General features: G+C 37.6%; 1 protein-coding gene across 1 annotated transcript in view; it reads right to left on the minus strand.

Annotated features, from left to right (window-relative positions):
* Positions 1 to 15,395, minus strand: part of GNB1L (G protein subunit beta 1 like) — a gene marked incomplete at its 3' end in the record, with an annotated part of 42,796 nt that overhangs the window by 15,803 nt on the left and 11,598 nt on the right. The window contains exons 2-3 of the mRNA XM_084271817.1: positions 730 to 854; positions 372 to 497 (exon numbers count right to left, since the gene is read on the minus strand). Of these exons, the coding sequence (XP_084127943.1) occupies positions 372 to 497; positions 730 to 845 (242 nt within the window). The 5' untranslated portion in view covers positions 846 to 854. The remainder of the gene's footprint in view (positions 1 to 371; positions 498 to 729; positions 855 to 15,395) is intronic.

Genomic DNA, 15,395 nt, shown 5'->3' on the forward strand with positions numbered 1-15,395 from the left:
ATATCAGTTTTCATGTTTCCTGAAAACCGGTTGTGAAGCATTTGTGAACTTCAAATCCAAAGGTATTCCTTTACCCAAAGGCCTAACCTGATGTCAGTGCAGTCATAAAACCACTATGGACTGCAGGTTGTTGTGATGTCATTACACGTGTTATAAACAAATTAATCGTATAGTTTTTTCCCATTTTTTCCCCTATATTTTTTCTGTATTTCTGTACTTTTACACTTTTCTGCTTTTCTGTATGTGTTGGGGAGACTTTAAGTGACTCCAGAAAGAAGAGACACTTTTATTTTTCTTCTTTTTTTTCCTTTTTCAATCATGTACATCACAGAGACAAGAATGATTTCACTGGTTTTGTCTGCTTTACTGACCTGAGGAGCCTGTCTTTACCACCCATTGTCTCCACACAGTAGACAGATCTTCCTCCATGGCCATCCAGTGCTGTGTCCACTCTGTGTGTTTTCAGGTTCCAGACATGGATCAACCCGTTCTCAGACCTGGCAGTAAGAATAGATCCTTTCAGTATGAACACTGCATACAGTCTGATACAACAGTTTGATGCTTTTTTTCTTGTTAAAACTGGAGCTCTACAAAGATACCATACCCGTCATTTACCAGCCACTCATATCGTTGCTTTCTGCAGATACAATTCATCTAAATAATACACTTTGTTTTAAAACTAAATGTCCATATCATGCTCAACTCAGCCAGAAATCCTGGTTTACTCACCCAGAGAAAAGAACAGGGACGTCAGGTTCCTGCCCTCCACAGGAAAAACGCAGGGTGTGGACTGCAGCACTGGTACCTCTGAGAACAAACTGTGGATCCGGGGGTGGCAGAGCCATCCGGGCTTCCTAAGGGGGGTGAGAATGACACAGGTGTCACAGAGGATAAGGCACCCTGAAGTAAAATTTCAACTTCAAATACATTCTGATTGGGACGTTTGCCTTTCCTAGGCACTCTCCTCTTTGAACGATCATTATTGGATGTTATTTCTGTTTGCCATACGGTTTGGTTCCCCTTCACATGGCTGATGAAACAGCTGTTGAATCTGCTTTTTGCTACATTCCTTTTTAAGCAAGGTAAGTGCTGAGCTGGGCATGTGTACACACCTCTTGCACACTTGTAAATACAGAATTGTTCAGCTGTTTTCCCTGCTGCAGAAAGGAAGAACTACCAAACACAAGAAACTGGATACCCATAATTTCAGTGGGCAAGCAATTTATCATTCCACTTAGCCCCTTGGCAAGTCTTTCCCCTTCCTCCCCATAAAAATACTACAGTGCTCTCCACTCACAATCATTTACAGAAAAGCAACACAGTGAACATATGACTGGAAAAGAATTTCCAATGTTAAGAGTTGTTACTGTTTTTACACACGAATCCCTTTACATCCAGTGTCTGACCTGTTTCCAAGCATGGTGACTTGAAAAAAATCCCCACAGTATTTCACACTAACTTAGTTAAACATTGTATTCCAAGAGGTTTGGATTCCCTGAAGGATCAATAAAGATGGCTGTTTTCAGCTGTATGTCACTGGTTTAAATGTGGTCCGAGTGAGCAGAGAACAAGACAAGTATATGGGGAACCATGTTGCCCTGTCCAACATGGGGAATGTGATGGACAATTTATTGTTAATTCACAAGGCTAGTTCGTGTGGTTTAGTAGGCACACTCTTCCTGATCCAGTACCTCCACCAAGTATTTCCCTTCACACCTTTGCAGGCAGTTGTGCACAAACCCCAAAGGACCAGGATGACTATGTGCTGTTCCTATGTGCTGACTTGCTGCAAATGACCCCCCAGACCTGACCTGGGATGAAGTAACCAGCAGCTTTTTTGACTGTAAGTAGAATTTGCAGTTCATTGGAAACTGCAGAAATATTTTCACCATTAAATGTTTTTGCTGCTTTATCTGTGATGTTACTAGCCATGCTTGTATTTCTGCTTCTTCCTTTCTGACCTGGACTCATAAAGAAGAGGACAGCTTTCACCACTACAGCTGTCAACTCTCTTCACTCTTCCCCATTCATGCATATATTACATAGAATTAAACAAAAAGTTGTCTAAGTTCAGTAAGGAAAGGTCAGCAGGTGTTTTTCTGCCTGCTGGTTTGCAGGAATTACAGAGTATCAGAAGAGTGCTAGAGCTACAAGTTACAGGGTAAATTCAAATAGTTAAACATTTAAATGCCATCAGCTTTTGAATTGTGTTTAATGGGTGCACTTGCTATTGCACCGCATTTGCAGGTCTACTTTGAGTATTTATAGATCAGTAATCATCATGGTATCTATAGGTCCTAATTAAACAAAATTACCTTTTAGGACTAGTGATGAAACAGGATTCCTCAGCATAATGTGAAGTTCTCCCTCAATAGCACTGTGTAATTAAGTATAAAAATAATGAGCTCAGTGGATAACCTCCACGTTTTAGTACCCTGACTCATCTGTTTTACGATGATGTTGGATGTTCTGGACTCATGACAGGCTGGAGTAAATTTTCACATGATTACATGATGTACAGGTTGGCCCCCATGGTGAGATTTAGCTCCCAAGTGTCCATTGTATGTGCTTAACCCATGTTACAGACCTGCCAGACTATGGATTTTTGTCACCAGAGGTCACCTCTTTAGGACACTACAGCTGTACGCTGTTGCCCAGAAAATGACACTTCATAGAGCCACGTAAATAAAATAGCAGCTAGGCAGCTTGCCAGAGGAGCAGGGTCCTGCTTCATGGTGGGACGATCCTGGGTTACTGCACTGTGCAGGGAAGACAAAATAGCACTGAGTCAACCCAGAGGCTATCTGGGATTACAAGGCAGGTTTTTAATAGCATTTTTCTAATTACTGACACAGAAGTTTTTGCTGACAGACAGCAAGTGTGTGCGTGGCTGTGGGAAGGGTTTTATCTGGCATGAAACAGACGCTCCTAATGCAAGTCTTTACAAGGACAGTATTTCAGAAAAATCCTCAGACTGGCTACAGGAAAACACCCAACCACTGGAAGCAAATGTTCAAGTAATGAAGTGACTCTTTGCTGCTGGAAGTCTGGTTCTGTGCTTGCTTTTTTTGCAAAACAAATATGTGAATCTGGAGATTTGGATTAATATTAAAACTATGTCATATCATTTTTTATTGGGCTTATGAGATGACTCCTTGTTACTTCCTATCATGACTCAGCAGATGAATGGCAGTGTGACAGTATTAAGCATCTCATTTTTCTCCCAGCAAGTGATGTACTATGAAAGTGCATCAGTGCTGTCTTCTTCATCCATGAGCTTGGTCAAATCACTTGAGACCAAGATTTAATTAGGTATCCAAATCAACAGAAAGTCCTATGAGGTTGCAAACAGATGGAAATTTGGTGCACTGGTGCCTTAAAAAATCCAAGAAAGCATTCAACTGATCCTGTTGACATATAAGCATCCTCAACCCCCCCTCCCCCGAAAACCAACCCCAAAGACATTTAACCTACCTTCAACTCACCAGATAGCTCAATTTTTCTACTTTACTTACAGGGTAATGAAATACGTCATACATGCTGATACTAACAGATAACAGTTATCCCATGCTTTGCTAAGCAGACAGCTACAAACATGCTCAACAGGAGGACACCGCGGTGGTTAAAGCCCCTGAGTGAGTTTTTCAAATTTGCCCAAATGATTTAGAAGCCCAAGACTCATTTTCAAAAGAACTTTCAATCCTAAACCTCTAGGACTTTTTAAAGTTTCACCCCAGGTGTCTGAAAATGAGTTCTCTAATTAGCACAACATATATTTTCTTGTTAACTCCACCTAGCCTCAGGGAGACCAATCTGTTTTTGTTAACTGGGGATATCTGAAGCAAATTTAATTAAATGTATTTGCTTAGTATTTAGGCTGGTCTGAGAGCAAAATCTGGCTCAAGGGCTTGAACAAGCACAGTGCAACCTACACTGGAAAGTTCATTTAAAACCATCTTAGAGCTAAACCATATATTTGTCCTTGAGAGATCTTCATGCTATGACTCCTGCCTACTGCGAAAGGACATTAAAAAAAAAAAGAATAATTTTGCTTATGGCATTATTTGTTTGCAATAGGGTTTCACCAGTAAGAGATGAAACACCTTATCATCATGCTCTTGCTGTTTAAGAAACATTTTTACTTCTTCCAGCCTCCACTGTGCTGGTAACACTCCTTCAGGGTCTGAGCTGCACTCTGATACCATACAGAAAAACTAAAAGTATTTCTCACAAGGTGCACCACAAACCCTTGGGCTCCTCCATAGATTATATTTGCTACATGAGTAGTAGTGGAAAACCTAGCTGTTCAAATGAGTGTCTCAATTAGCAAATGGCTATGTGCACCACACAGTGCTACTAAATGCCAGAACAACCAAGTTTCCTTCAAAATTACATTACTTTATAGAACAATGCCATATTAATATCCCTCACAAAACTTAACTTTGCTTAGGTTGCAATTAGAATAATCTTCAAACCATTTGAGTGTCTATGCAGGGGTATTTGAGTATCATCACTTCAGCATTTGATACAAAAAAGTTAAGCTTTTACTTAATGAGAGTCATTTAAAATATGTAAATGTCAAAAGGATTACCTTAGAAAAATCTCTCAGAGAATTAAAAACATTAACAGATTCCCACAGGAAAAATTCCAGCAGAATTCAGCAACTCTCCTGTTCCCACTCCTGTCAGTTGTATTTCTATCACACGTTGAAGCAAAAACAAATTGCTATTAAAATATCATCCAAACACCCTCCTCCCCCTACAAACTCCACAGTTCAGTTTGAGGTACCAATGGCTCAAGCAAAGACAGGAAAAAATCCTCTTCTTAGAGTAGTAAAAACTCAGTGGTAAAAGAGCTTTTTCAGGTATAGGAGAAATAAATCTCTCTAGGCATGTCTGGCAAACTGATTTGGGACTGGAACCAGCAGGTGTGCAGACATAATTACTACTGCAAAATATTCAACACATCCAGGTGTGCTCACAGATATATGAAATCCCTGTTATTTTTTGAAAATTCCTAGTCTACCAGGTGCCACCCTCCCAAAGGAAAAATCAGAGCAAAGAACAAGTTGAGAAAGATGTGAATAAATTGTTCTTCCCCCTTTCCGAGGTTGTTTCTTTTTCATTCATATAACAAAAGCCCTTTTTTAGCCGGCACTTCTGTGCCTACCTGCGACACTCTATGTCATGGAGTGCAGCTTCAAAGTGTGTTCCGAGGTGTAACTGCAGAGGAAGTCAGTGGAAAGAAAAGACTCCCTCAATAATGCAATGCAAACAATGTTATTACATTCCATTTACAATCTCCAGCCTTAAAGTACAGCAGGCAGCCCTTACGCTATGAGCTTTCCAAATCCTTTTTCCCCATGTTTCTAGCCTGTAACCCACTCTGGACAACTGGGTTTCACAGTGGTGTAAGTATGAAGTGTCCTCTGCCCAAGAAGCACAACACAGCTGCCTGGGAATACTGTGCCCTTACCTGTGCAGCCACCTATTGCCTTGCTGGAGTGTGAGTTACACGAGTAGCAAAGATAGATAGGGAGAGTCCCATTGGCACCCGATTCACCTCACTGAATTACGCCAGAGCACAGCAGAACTTGGAGACATCTTGGACATCCCTGGTGGATGCAAAAATGTTGCCTGGTTATATGGCATTTCTAGGAAGTGGAGAGCAAGAGTTCAGGGCTACAAGAACCTATTTAATGAGTAACATTTCCATACGTAATTAAAGGAGATGCCAGACAAATCTGCACGAGTTGAATAAGTTAAAGTTCACTTCATCTGACTGCAAAAGTGATTCTTTATAGGTTACTGACTACAAAATGTCTGAAAGCAGGTATATGGTTTGCTAATCAAATGATTCCACAGACATGTTGTGACCAATTTTAAAGCCCAGCTTTTCCTTTTGCATGTACAAATAAAAAAATGAGGGAACACACCTAAACAGGGAAGTCAGCAGTAGACAGGGATGTTGTGAGACAGCCATGGGAACATGTCCCTTCGCACCCGAGGTGAAAAGGAACTGTACAGAGAAATACCTTTTTGTGTCCTGTGACAAGCTAACACACAGAAAACACTTAGGAAAGACTGAAACATCCACTTAGGATAAAACCTGAACTGAAAAGCCAGGCAGTCTGTTTTTCACATTCTTACCCCAGTGCTCTGAAACACATGATGTGTCTGTGGTGTGCAAAGACAGGAGCATGCACTAGTAAAAGTAAAATCAGCAGAAGCTCGTGTAGCATCTGTGCAGATCGAGAGATGTGGGAGTGCTACACAAATAGTTGCAAAGGTCAGAGCCCCAGAATATATGAAAATTTACTCATCAGTCAACTAACACTGCAACTTTCAGTTTAAAGCTCCCTTTGCTATCTTTGGTGCTAAATTGAGATATAAAACTTGTTATATTTCTAGGATTTCTTTAAAGCTAATTAAAAAAAGAATCAAGTTGAAATTAGAAATCAGTAGAAATATTTAAATAATTAAGTTCAAGCAGAAATTAGAACTAGTAGAAATTTCTAATTTAACCAGTAGAATGTACTAATAAAGCACTTAATTTTCAGGAGGAAGGATAACCAAATACTTTCTCTTAAATTGGTTATTTTTCATATTACTACCTACCTATGGCTACCAAAGCTCAGTATTGTATAACTATATATTCCATGTGTGATTCCAAAACCTAAAAATATAATTTAAAAGAATAAATCACAACGGTGAGCTGGAAGCATTCATTAGTGTGCTTGTGCTTGCACTGGGAAATACAATACCTAGATACTGTAGAAAGATCTCTAGATAGAATTCTCTTGCTTGCACAACTTGCTCGTTAGAGACACACCAATGTCAGAGAGAATGTAATGATTAATATGACCTAGCCATACAATTATTTATTATTTGACATCATAAACGTGTTGCCACACAGCCAACATTGTAACTGACAACAGTCCTTCCTTTTACAGGTTGGGAACGCTAGATGCTGTCAAGAGTTTTCATTCTAAATAGTCACCAAATTGTTTCTAATGACTAACAATGACTGCTCAGAAAAAACACTTCAGAAGTATCATTTTGAGAAGTGGTGAGAACCTCCATTTCCCAGTACTTTGAGGGAAGTTAGGATTTCATCCTTTCTTAGGATGTCCCCAAAATTACCTTCTCTCCGGACATTTAGATAATGAATGATGGAAGTTTCCACATTTTAATAGTCAATGGACAGATAGCAAACAAAATTGCTTATCAGCAATTGGTAATATGCCAGGAAATCTTATGGGAGCAGAAAAGAAAATGACTAATAACCATCATGCAATGCAACACATTTTTAATGATTTCCACTCAGATAATGGCTCCTCACAGTGTTAGCACCTTTTTTATCTTTAAGCGTTCCCTAACTGAATGAGGCTAAACAGCAATATATTATGATTTTAAGTAATGAAGTTTGCAAGAAAAAATTATATAAATGTCAGTGTGTAACCTTCAGGAATACTGAAACCCAGGCTTGTGTCTTGAGGTTCACTTTCAAATGCTTCCATCTGCAATTTTTTAAAAAAAAGTCACTGTACTGTAATTATTTTCTATATGAAAACACAGATTCAGCATGGGAACCAACCTAAGAATGATTGCAATTATTTGAAAGACACTGAGTTAGCATATGGATCTCATTGCCACTTACACATTTTGGTCACTGAAACAAAAAGCTATTAATCAATATGTAAAAGCCATAAATTAACATAAACATTAATCATTCTAATACTCCCACTGTGTCGGACTGATAATTTTTTTTCAGTCTTTCATTCTGACATATTCGCCTTCAGCTATCAGCTGGTTGACCTTTTTTAGCACAGTTAAACATTTTGGGCATTGCAAATCTTACTGAAGTAAACATTTCAGAGACAGCCAGATATCTTGTAATACATTTATGCCAAAAATATGGGGTCTGAACCACAAGAAGCCATGCCTCACATGTTACTGCACTGTCTTTTAATAAGAGATTCTAAATTACAGCATGAAATACAGCTGAAACAGATGAAATTCTAGTGTTTCATATACAGGTTCATTTTGTAGATGAGGGAAAAGACACCCATCTGTTTTACCTTCTGAAACCATTAATCGACTGGTCAAGTGCAATGATATAACTGCACAGCCACCTTTGGAGAAAGAAAGCATCAAAGCATTATTCAGCTCTGCAACACACTGTCCATACAATCAGATGGCAAAAAAGACAGCAAATGCCTAACTGCTTTGAAAACTTGAAGTATATAAAAATGTACAATATAAGTGAAATGAAGTGTTTATACACTGTCTCTCTATGCCACACCATCAGACCTAAAATTAAGTTTGTACACTTGATAAATAATTGTAATCCAGCGAAAATTGATAAGCCAAAGACCATCAAAGATTGTTTTGAGTAGCCTCCAGTTCAGCCATGCAGAGCAATCTGTCAGCCACAGGGCTCTGTCTGCCCATCCTCCTTAATTAGGGGTGCTGCACAGTGCAGCATCAGCTACAAATCTTTTGGTTCCAAGAGCTAATAATGTCCTCAGATAGCATGGGCTTAATTAAACATCTTCCAGACATTTTAGCAGACATTTCCTGCAATAATCTTGTTTAGTAATAAACTATTAAAAAGAATTGACAGAGAAGAAATATATCAAGTTGTTACAGCAACTGAAGCTATTTGGGCCAGAATTATATGTCTGCAATTAAGGATTCTGTAACTCTGAGCAATTAAAATATCACTTTATTTGAAAACTAATTAATTCTAAACACATATTTTCCCCATGACAACTTTTATGATTATTTAATTTATTCCATTCTAATTATACTTTAATTAATCTACTCTTGTATAATATTATACTGTTATCCTGGCATTGGACCAATGAAGACAATAAATTGATTGCAGTTCTGTTGCGCAAGACCAGAAACTGTCATGCCAGTTTCAACACCACGTTTATTTATTTGTCTGTTCTATTACTTTTCTTTTCCTCCCACAGGGCATAGGAACATGAAACACAGCACAAATCGGATGACATTTTGTCTTCTATACTTTTTTCGTCAGTGTGAAATAGAACTTAAGAGTTTTTAGTATTAAGGAAATGTATATGTAAGATGATGTTGCATAATAAAAATAGAACCTATAGGAAATTAACTTGCGCTTCTAAAATACATCACTTATTGATTGAATTTTGATGTATAGGACCATGTCCAGAGCTGCCAGAAATGGATTTGCTTCCACTGACATTGAGCTCCGCTCAGAATCTGTCCTGATAGAGTCAACAGCAAGGGAGAAAGAGACCAAAACCCATTTTCATACTTATCTTAAAATCACATTAACTTTAGTATCTTGGTACGTTTTACAAGACACTGCATTTTAACTTTGCATCAGGTTACCTTCGTTTCAACTAAAACAAAGGTATAAATGTTCTTACTCTATAAATATATTTGGCTTAAACCCTGATAAAAAGAAATATATAAAAAGATTTTATTATACACAGAATTACTAGTGTTGTATTTGATTTTGCTTTGGCTTTACCTGTAGTAAAAATGACTGTTGTTCACAATCAGAAGTCCTTACGTTTCTTTGAATATAAATGTCCCTGAAATTCACATTTGTTGGGAGAAGTGACTCTTATGAAGACACAATGAAGCACTCTACTTTTCATGTACTTTTAAAACTTCTCATCGGCTGTACGCTTTCCTCTGCTTATGAAATAACCCCCTGTTGTATGTGCCTTACCTAGTGAGACGCCTTGCAAAGGCAGGCAATTAAATGAAAAAGCACTGCAAGTTCAGCTCCGCCAGTGCTTTCTGAAATATGTTTTACTGTTATCACACAGTTTATATCTCACATAATTAAAAGAAAAAGCACAAAATGTATTCAGAAAACATAGATGCATTAAAAGAGGAAAAAAAGTTTCTGCACTTAATTGAACAGTCTAAGTACTTTACCAGCATTGCCACATATATTTGTACTGGAATATTGTCCCTTTTTCCTACCCTCCACATTTATGTTATCAACATTTGTTTCATAACAGTTAAGAAATATACTTTGAAATTTCAAATAGCAAAGAGGATAAATTGTCATAAAGATAGAAGGATATTAAATAACTAAGGGTAATTCCTATTTGTGTCCAGCTAACGTTTAGAAATCCACATTCTGAATCTGATCTACACCCATCCAAACTGCTGGATGATACTGGAGAGACTGCTCAGATGAGGAAGGGTTTGCAGGCTTCATTCACTACAGCAGCATTTCACAAAGCAGTTTCTCTTTAGAAGGTTTCTTCTTCTGGTAAACTGCAACACATCTCTGAGATCAGCATTATTATGGGTTATTTCTTGTAGATGGAGAAATGAGGCAGAGACAGTAAATGACATCCCAAGGTGGCACAGTCACTAGAGCTGGGTTATGACTGACTACAGGCACAGACAGTCCCTTCCCATAGCCAGGGAGATTCACATGCCACATAGTATTTTAAGAAATAAAGCAATGTGGCAGTACTTTAATCTGTAACAATTAATCCGGTTAAACTTTAAATCCTTACTCAGGTGCACTTTCAAGGTCAGAAGCATTTCAGTAAAGACCATACCATTTGGTATACACATTTTACTTTCTCTCCAGGAAACCATTCAGAATTTTTTTTAAAAAAGGGAAGACTTAGGACTACGTATCTCACTTTTAAATATATGAGTTCAAGCTACACATTATATTTTTATTCTATGAAATATCCCTAAAAATTAAAACTTAATTATTAACAGTACATGCCATTTTTCTACTAGGATTTCCATCCAATATACTCTAAGTACTTGGATAAGCCAAGCTATTTGAGAGCACATTAGTCCAAGAAATCTAAATAGGATCACTATAATTCCAGTGCAAACAGGAATGATGTTTACAAGGTAAATATTACCAAAATATAAAATAAAAAAAAAAAAATGTTTCTTTTAACAGTTTAGGCTAAGCTTACACTTTAGATATAAACCCATAATTGGTCTTGCACGCCAACTTGATCACCTAAGTCTACATCCATTTTGCATAAGCATGTAGGATCTGCTAAAGATGCTCACTTCCAAGACTGAGGTAAGAGCAATCATACGTTAAACAGTTAAATTGTTAAAATTTGAGGAATAGTAATAAAGAGTGGTGCTGCATTTAACAGCAGTTGTACACTGATGATGCTTAATTCCCAGTAGCACTGACCGTTTGCCATGTCTGCATGTTCTGATCTTAGTTTCTTTATGTTTTAAAGTGTAAGCTAATTACTCTTTAGCAAAGGGAAAGAAATAAAGCTAAAGTTACAGAATAGTTACATAGTTTACACATGTAATTTCAAGTTTCACTCCTCTCTGGATAAACTACTCCTGACTGTAGTGAAAAACGTAAAACTGTTTCACTGCCTTAATTTGAAACTTTGACCAATTCTGTGGTACCTGAACTTGAACTCCCAGCCTTTGAATGTGTGCTGAACAGCCCCGCTATTGTACCATACTTCTTATGCTGGCAGGAACTGAGTGTCAATCTTTCATTAGATAATCAGATTATGTCATGTTCTGACCAAATTCATTAGGAAAACTTTTACCAATCCTATTGTCTCAAACCAGAAAATCTAGATCAAAGTACAACTGCTTTTACAGCACAATAAAATAGTTATAAATATTTAAACACTAATTAAAAGGCCTCTTTTGTTAAAAGTAAATAAATAATTGAAAGCTACCGCTTCTTATAAATAGTATTGAATGCAACCATATTTATCTCATGCTTCTCAGAAAAACAGGACCTCTATATGGTGGAGGGTGGGTGGGAAGGAATGAACTTAAAAACAGCCATTTGAGAAGACGGAGCGTTGCTAGACATTTAAGTGATTTGCCTAAAGTAAGTCACACTGAGTGCTCATTCTAGTGACAAAGCATTAACCCTTCAGATATTTGCTAGCTCCATTTATACTGGAATATCATATCTACTTACTTCATGCAGGTGTACTGCATGGACACAATATCCAAAAGAAGAGAACAAATATTTAAAAAGAAAATTCTACATCCATAATTCCTCAGGAAATGCAATTACACTGCAATTTGTTGTCTTCCTAAAATATCCATGATCTTGTCTCCTAAAAAGATAAATAACTGTAATTACATATAGCAGATGTATTTTCTGCTTTTTAGGCAGGCATGACATCTGCACAAAACAAACACTAAACATGAGAGTACTAAATATTTTACTTTTTTCTCCATTACAGGTGAATAGTAAGCATGGCATAAGAGGGAATCCAAGAATTCATATTAATATAATTAGCAGCAAGGAACTGAGTTCAGACTAATCCATGATCAGGAGCAGCAACAAAAAATAACAACAGGACAGTCATCAATATTGATTTCACGTATTTTTCAGTACTACAATCGGATTCTCCATCTGTAACTCAAACTTTAAAAGTATGATAATTTACGGAAAGGAGATTAATTTAGCCATTTTGAGTCAAAGACCTATTTCATAGCTTCATCCCAAATCCTGTATATTGTTAGGATCCCTTTCCCCTTTGAAGACTTAGTGAATGATTGAAGCTTCTACTTTCTGAGAAACAGATAACACAAGACTAGTAATCTGACTCTAAGCCACTGGATAAAGGCAGTTTGTTTCCTCTTAGCCCATCTGTCAACACCTCTTCAGTAATTAGTCCTAATTATTACAAAGGGCTAGCCTCCCATTCGCATTATTAAATCAGAAATAGTATCATAGCCAGGTATCTTTCAACACCTACCAGACTGGCGACCTTCGATTTCATTGAATCTTCTATCAGTATCCGCCTTTGGAAGAGCCTCGGCAGTAATTTTAGCATCAGCTTCAAAGATGCAGATCCCACAGTGGAATTCCAGGGATGCATTCATATACACACCCACATCATGTGACAGGAGAGCAAGCAACACAATTGACCTTTGCATTGTTCTCTAAACTCCCGTGATATAAACCACACATCTCTATTTTATACAATAGAAGTGTGGGTTTTGCCTGCGTGCTTAGAAGCGTTCCTTTGAACTAAATACTGATAGGAAAAATAGTGGAACGGTGTCTATAAAGAGGAGGGTCAAGTCTTTGTTAAGAAAACAATAATCTGAAACTTTTTTTCACGTCAAGATAAATTTGCAAGAAGTAACTAAAAATATGCATAAATGCATTTAAGTGTGAAGAAGATTTAAAAGGTTCCTTTTGTTTATTTTTGCCCTATAGCTGAAGTACTTCCCCAGAAAACAAAAAGGATGATGACATAGAAAATCTCACAGAACCAAAGCTCAATTAGCTGAGGCTTTAGTCAGACAGTTTTAAGCTCTTCATTTGTGTTAACATTTATTTAACTGAAACAAAAGGGGAAAAAAAAGATACTCTCAAGAACCAAACACTCCATTTCATTTGATTAAAAGCCAAACAAGTTTCCCAACAGCACATGAGACCACTGGTGAGGATTTGTTTACATTGGATTTCTTATCAACAGCAGAGCACTAACAGTTTCCTCAGACACAGTGAACCAACCTGAGCTGCACTGGTACAGTTTATGACTCCTGTAAGCATTTCTACTACAATCTTGTGCCCAGAGCAGAGGAGACATTCAAAAGTCTCAATGTGAACAAAGAGCTTGTCCTTAAATTTAAGCAGAGAATGTTTTTTGTTGATATGCTTAATGTTTCAAAAAATAAGAGTATTAAAAGACTTTTTTTTAGCAACAGTTTTAATGAACAAAACATTTTAAAGAACTTGTCTGTATCCTACATTAAAGTGAATTTGTGATTTTTTTTTTCTTTCCTCTTTGCAGATCTCTAAGTGCTACACATCTTGGTACCAAACAATGTCTTTTTTTTTTTCAAGATATAAATAATAAATCAGCTACCTACTATATAAGAAACAGTAGCCTAAATAATCAGGGTTTGACTGAGCAACCAGTCATTGGGGAAACAATGAACAGGGTTTGTGAGGAGGATGCCCCAACCCACAAGGATGTCACTGAAGCTCTATGGTATCACTGAAGCCCAGAGTCTGGAACAGGGACCACATCCCAAGTTCCGGGTCTCTGATCTGTGGATGTGGTCTGCCCAAAGTCCCTTCCGTCTCATTCTCTCAACTTGGCCTACTTGGAACTAGCACAAAGGCATCTCAGTAGCACACAGTATTGGAACATGAAGAAACCACTCTGATTCAGCTTCCTGCATACTTGTCCTGCATACCTTCCTGCTAGAGTACTCATGGCACCATACAGCTTCACTGCACCTGGATGGCTTTTCATTTCAGAGATAACTAAAACTCAGTGCCAAGAAAAATAAACCACACAAACTTAAAATTCATTTTCCAAGCTGTACATTTTCCAAATAAATGCCACATTAGTAACATGCACAGTAACAGGCAGGCATCTGACCAGCAATGGATCAGACTTAAAAATACATTAATTCAGGTATCAACAATGCAATATTAACAGCCTTGATACCAATTTTTTCTTGATTATCCTTATGAGCATTCTGTGTACTAACAATAAGAACTTTTCAAATGAAAACACTGTATGGCTCTAGCATTGAACAACAACATGTCCTGCAGGGTCAGACAACTGGTCCATCTAACTTAGTATCCTGTTTTCAACAGTGCTATTTGGAGATTCTACTTAGGGAAAAGACAGAAGCCTAACTGCTTTTGCTCTTTATTTCTACCCCATCCTCCTCCATGCACAATTGCTACATTCATGATGATGCAGAGCATGTAATATCATTGTCCATTTGTAGTCCTTAAATTGTCCATTAAATTGTCTAATCCCTTTTGAACCCACTGATGCCATGGACTTCAGTACCTCCTATGGCAAAAAAAAAAAATCATAATCTGACATTTCAGAAAATAAAGGAGTATTTTCTTTTATTTGCTTTAAACCTTATCTCCTACCAGCTTCACTGATTGTCCTCTAGTAGTTCTTGCATTGCAGGATTTGGAGGGCAACAGTTTCTTATTCAGCTTTTTCATAACTTCGATGATTTTGTAAATCTCTGTGATAAATAACTTTCTCTATCTCAGCCTCTTCAACTTCTCCTCATATGATGGTGGTTCCATTTCCCCCAATTGTTTCAGTTGCCATTTTTTGCACTGTCTCTAACTCCACAAAATCCACGGAAAAGCAAAGAACTGAACATAGTGCTTCAGATATGAGCCCACTGAGGTTTTCCTTACCAGAAAAATGACATTCTTGATGAGGTAACTTCACTGGCCTCAAAAATCACATATCATTTTCAAGAGAGGAATTACTTCTTTCTGCAGCAGATATAACTCCAGCTAACACACCTGGTAAAGGAGGTTATCTTTGCTCTCAATAGTTTAGAATTTCTGCTGCAGGGCAAGCCAGCAGAGAAAAGACCAAGTGTAAGTGTATTGTCCAACGATCTACA

The sequence above is a fragment of the Gallinula chloropus genome (assembly GCF_964237585.1).
Source record: "Gallinula chloropus genome assembly, chromosome: 17".
NCBI classification, from domain to species: Eukaryota; Metazoa; Chordata; class Aves; order Gruiformes; family Rallidae; genus Gallinula; species Gallinula chloropus.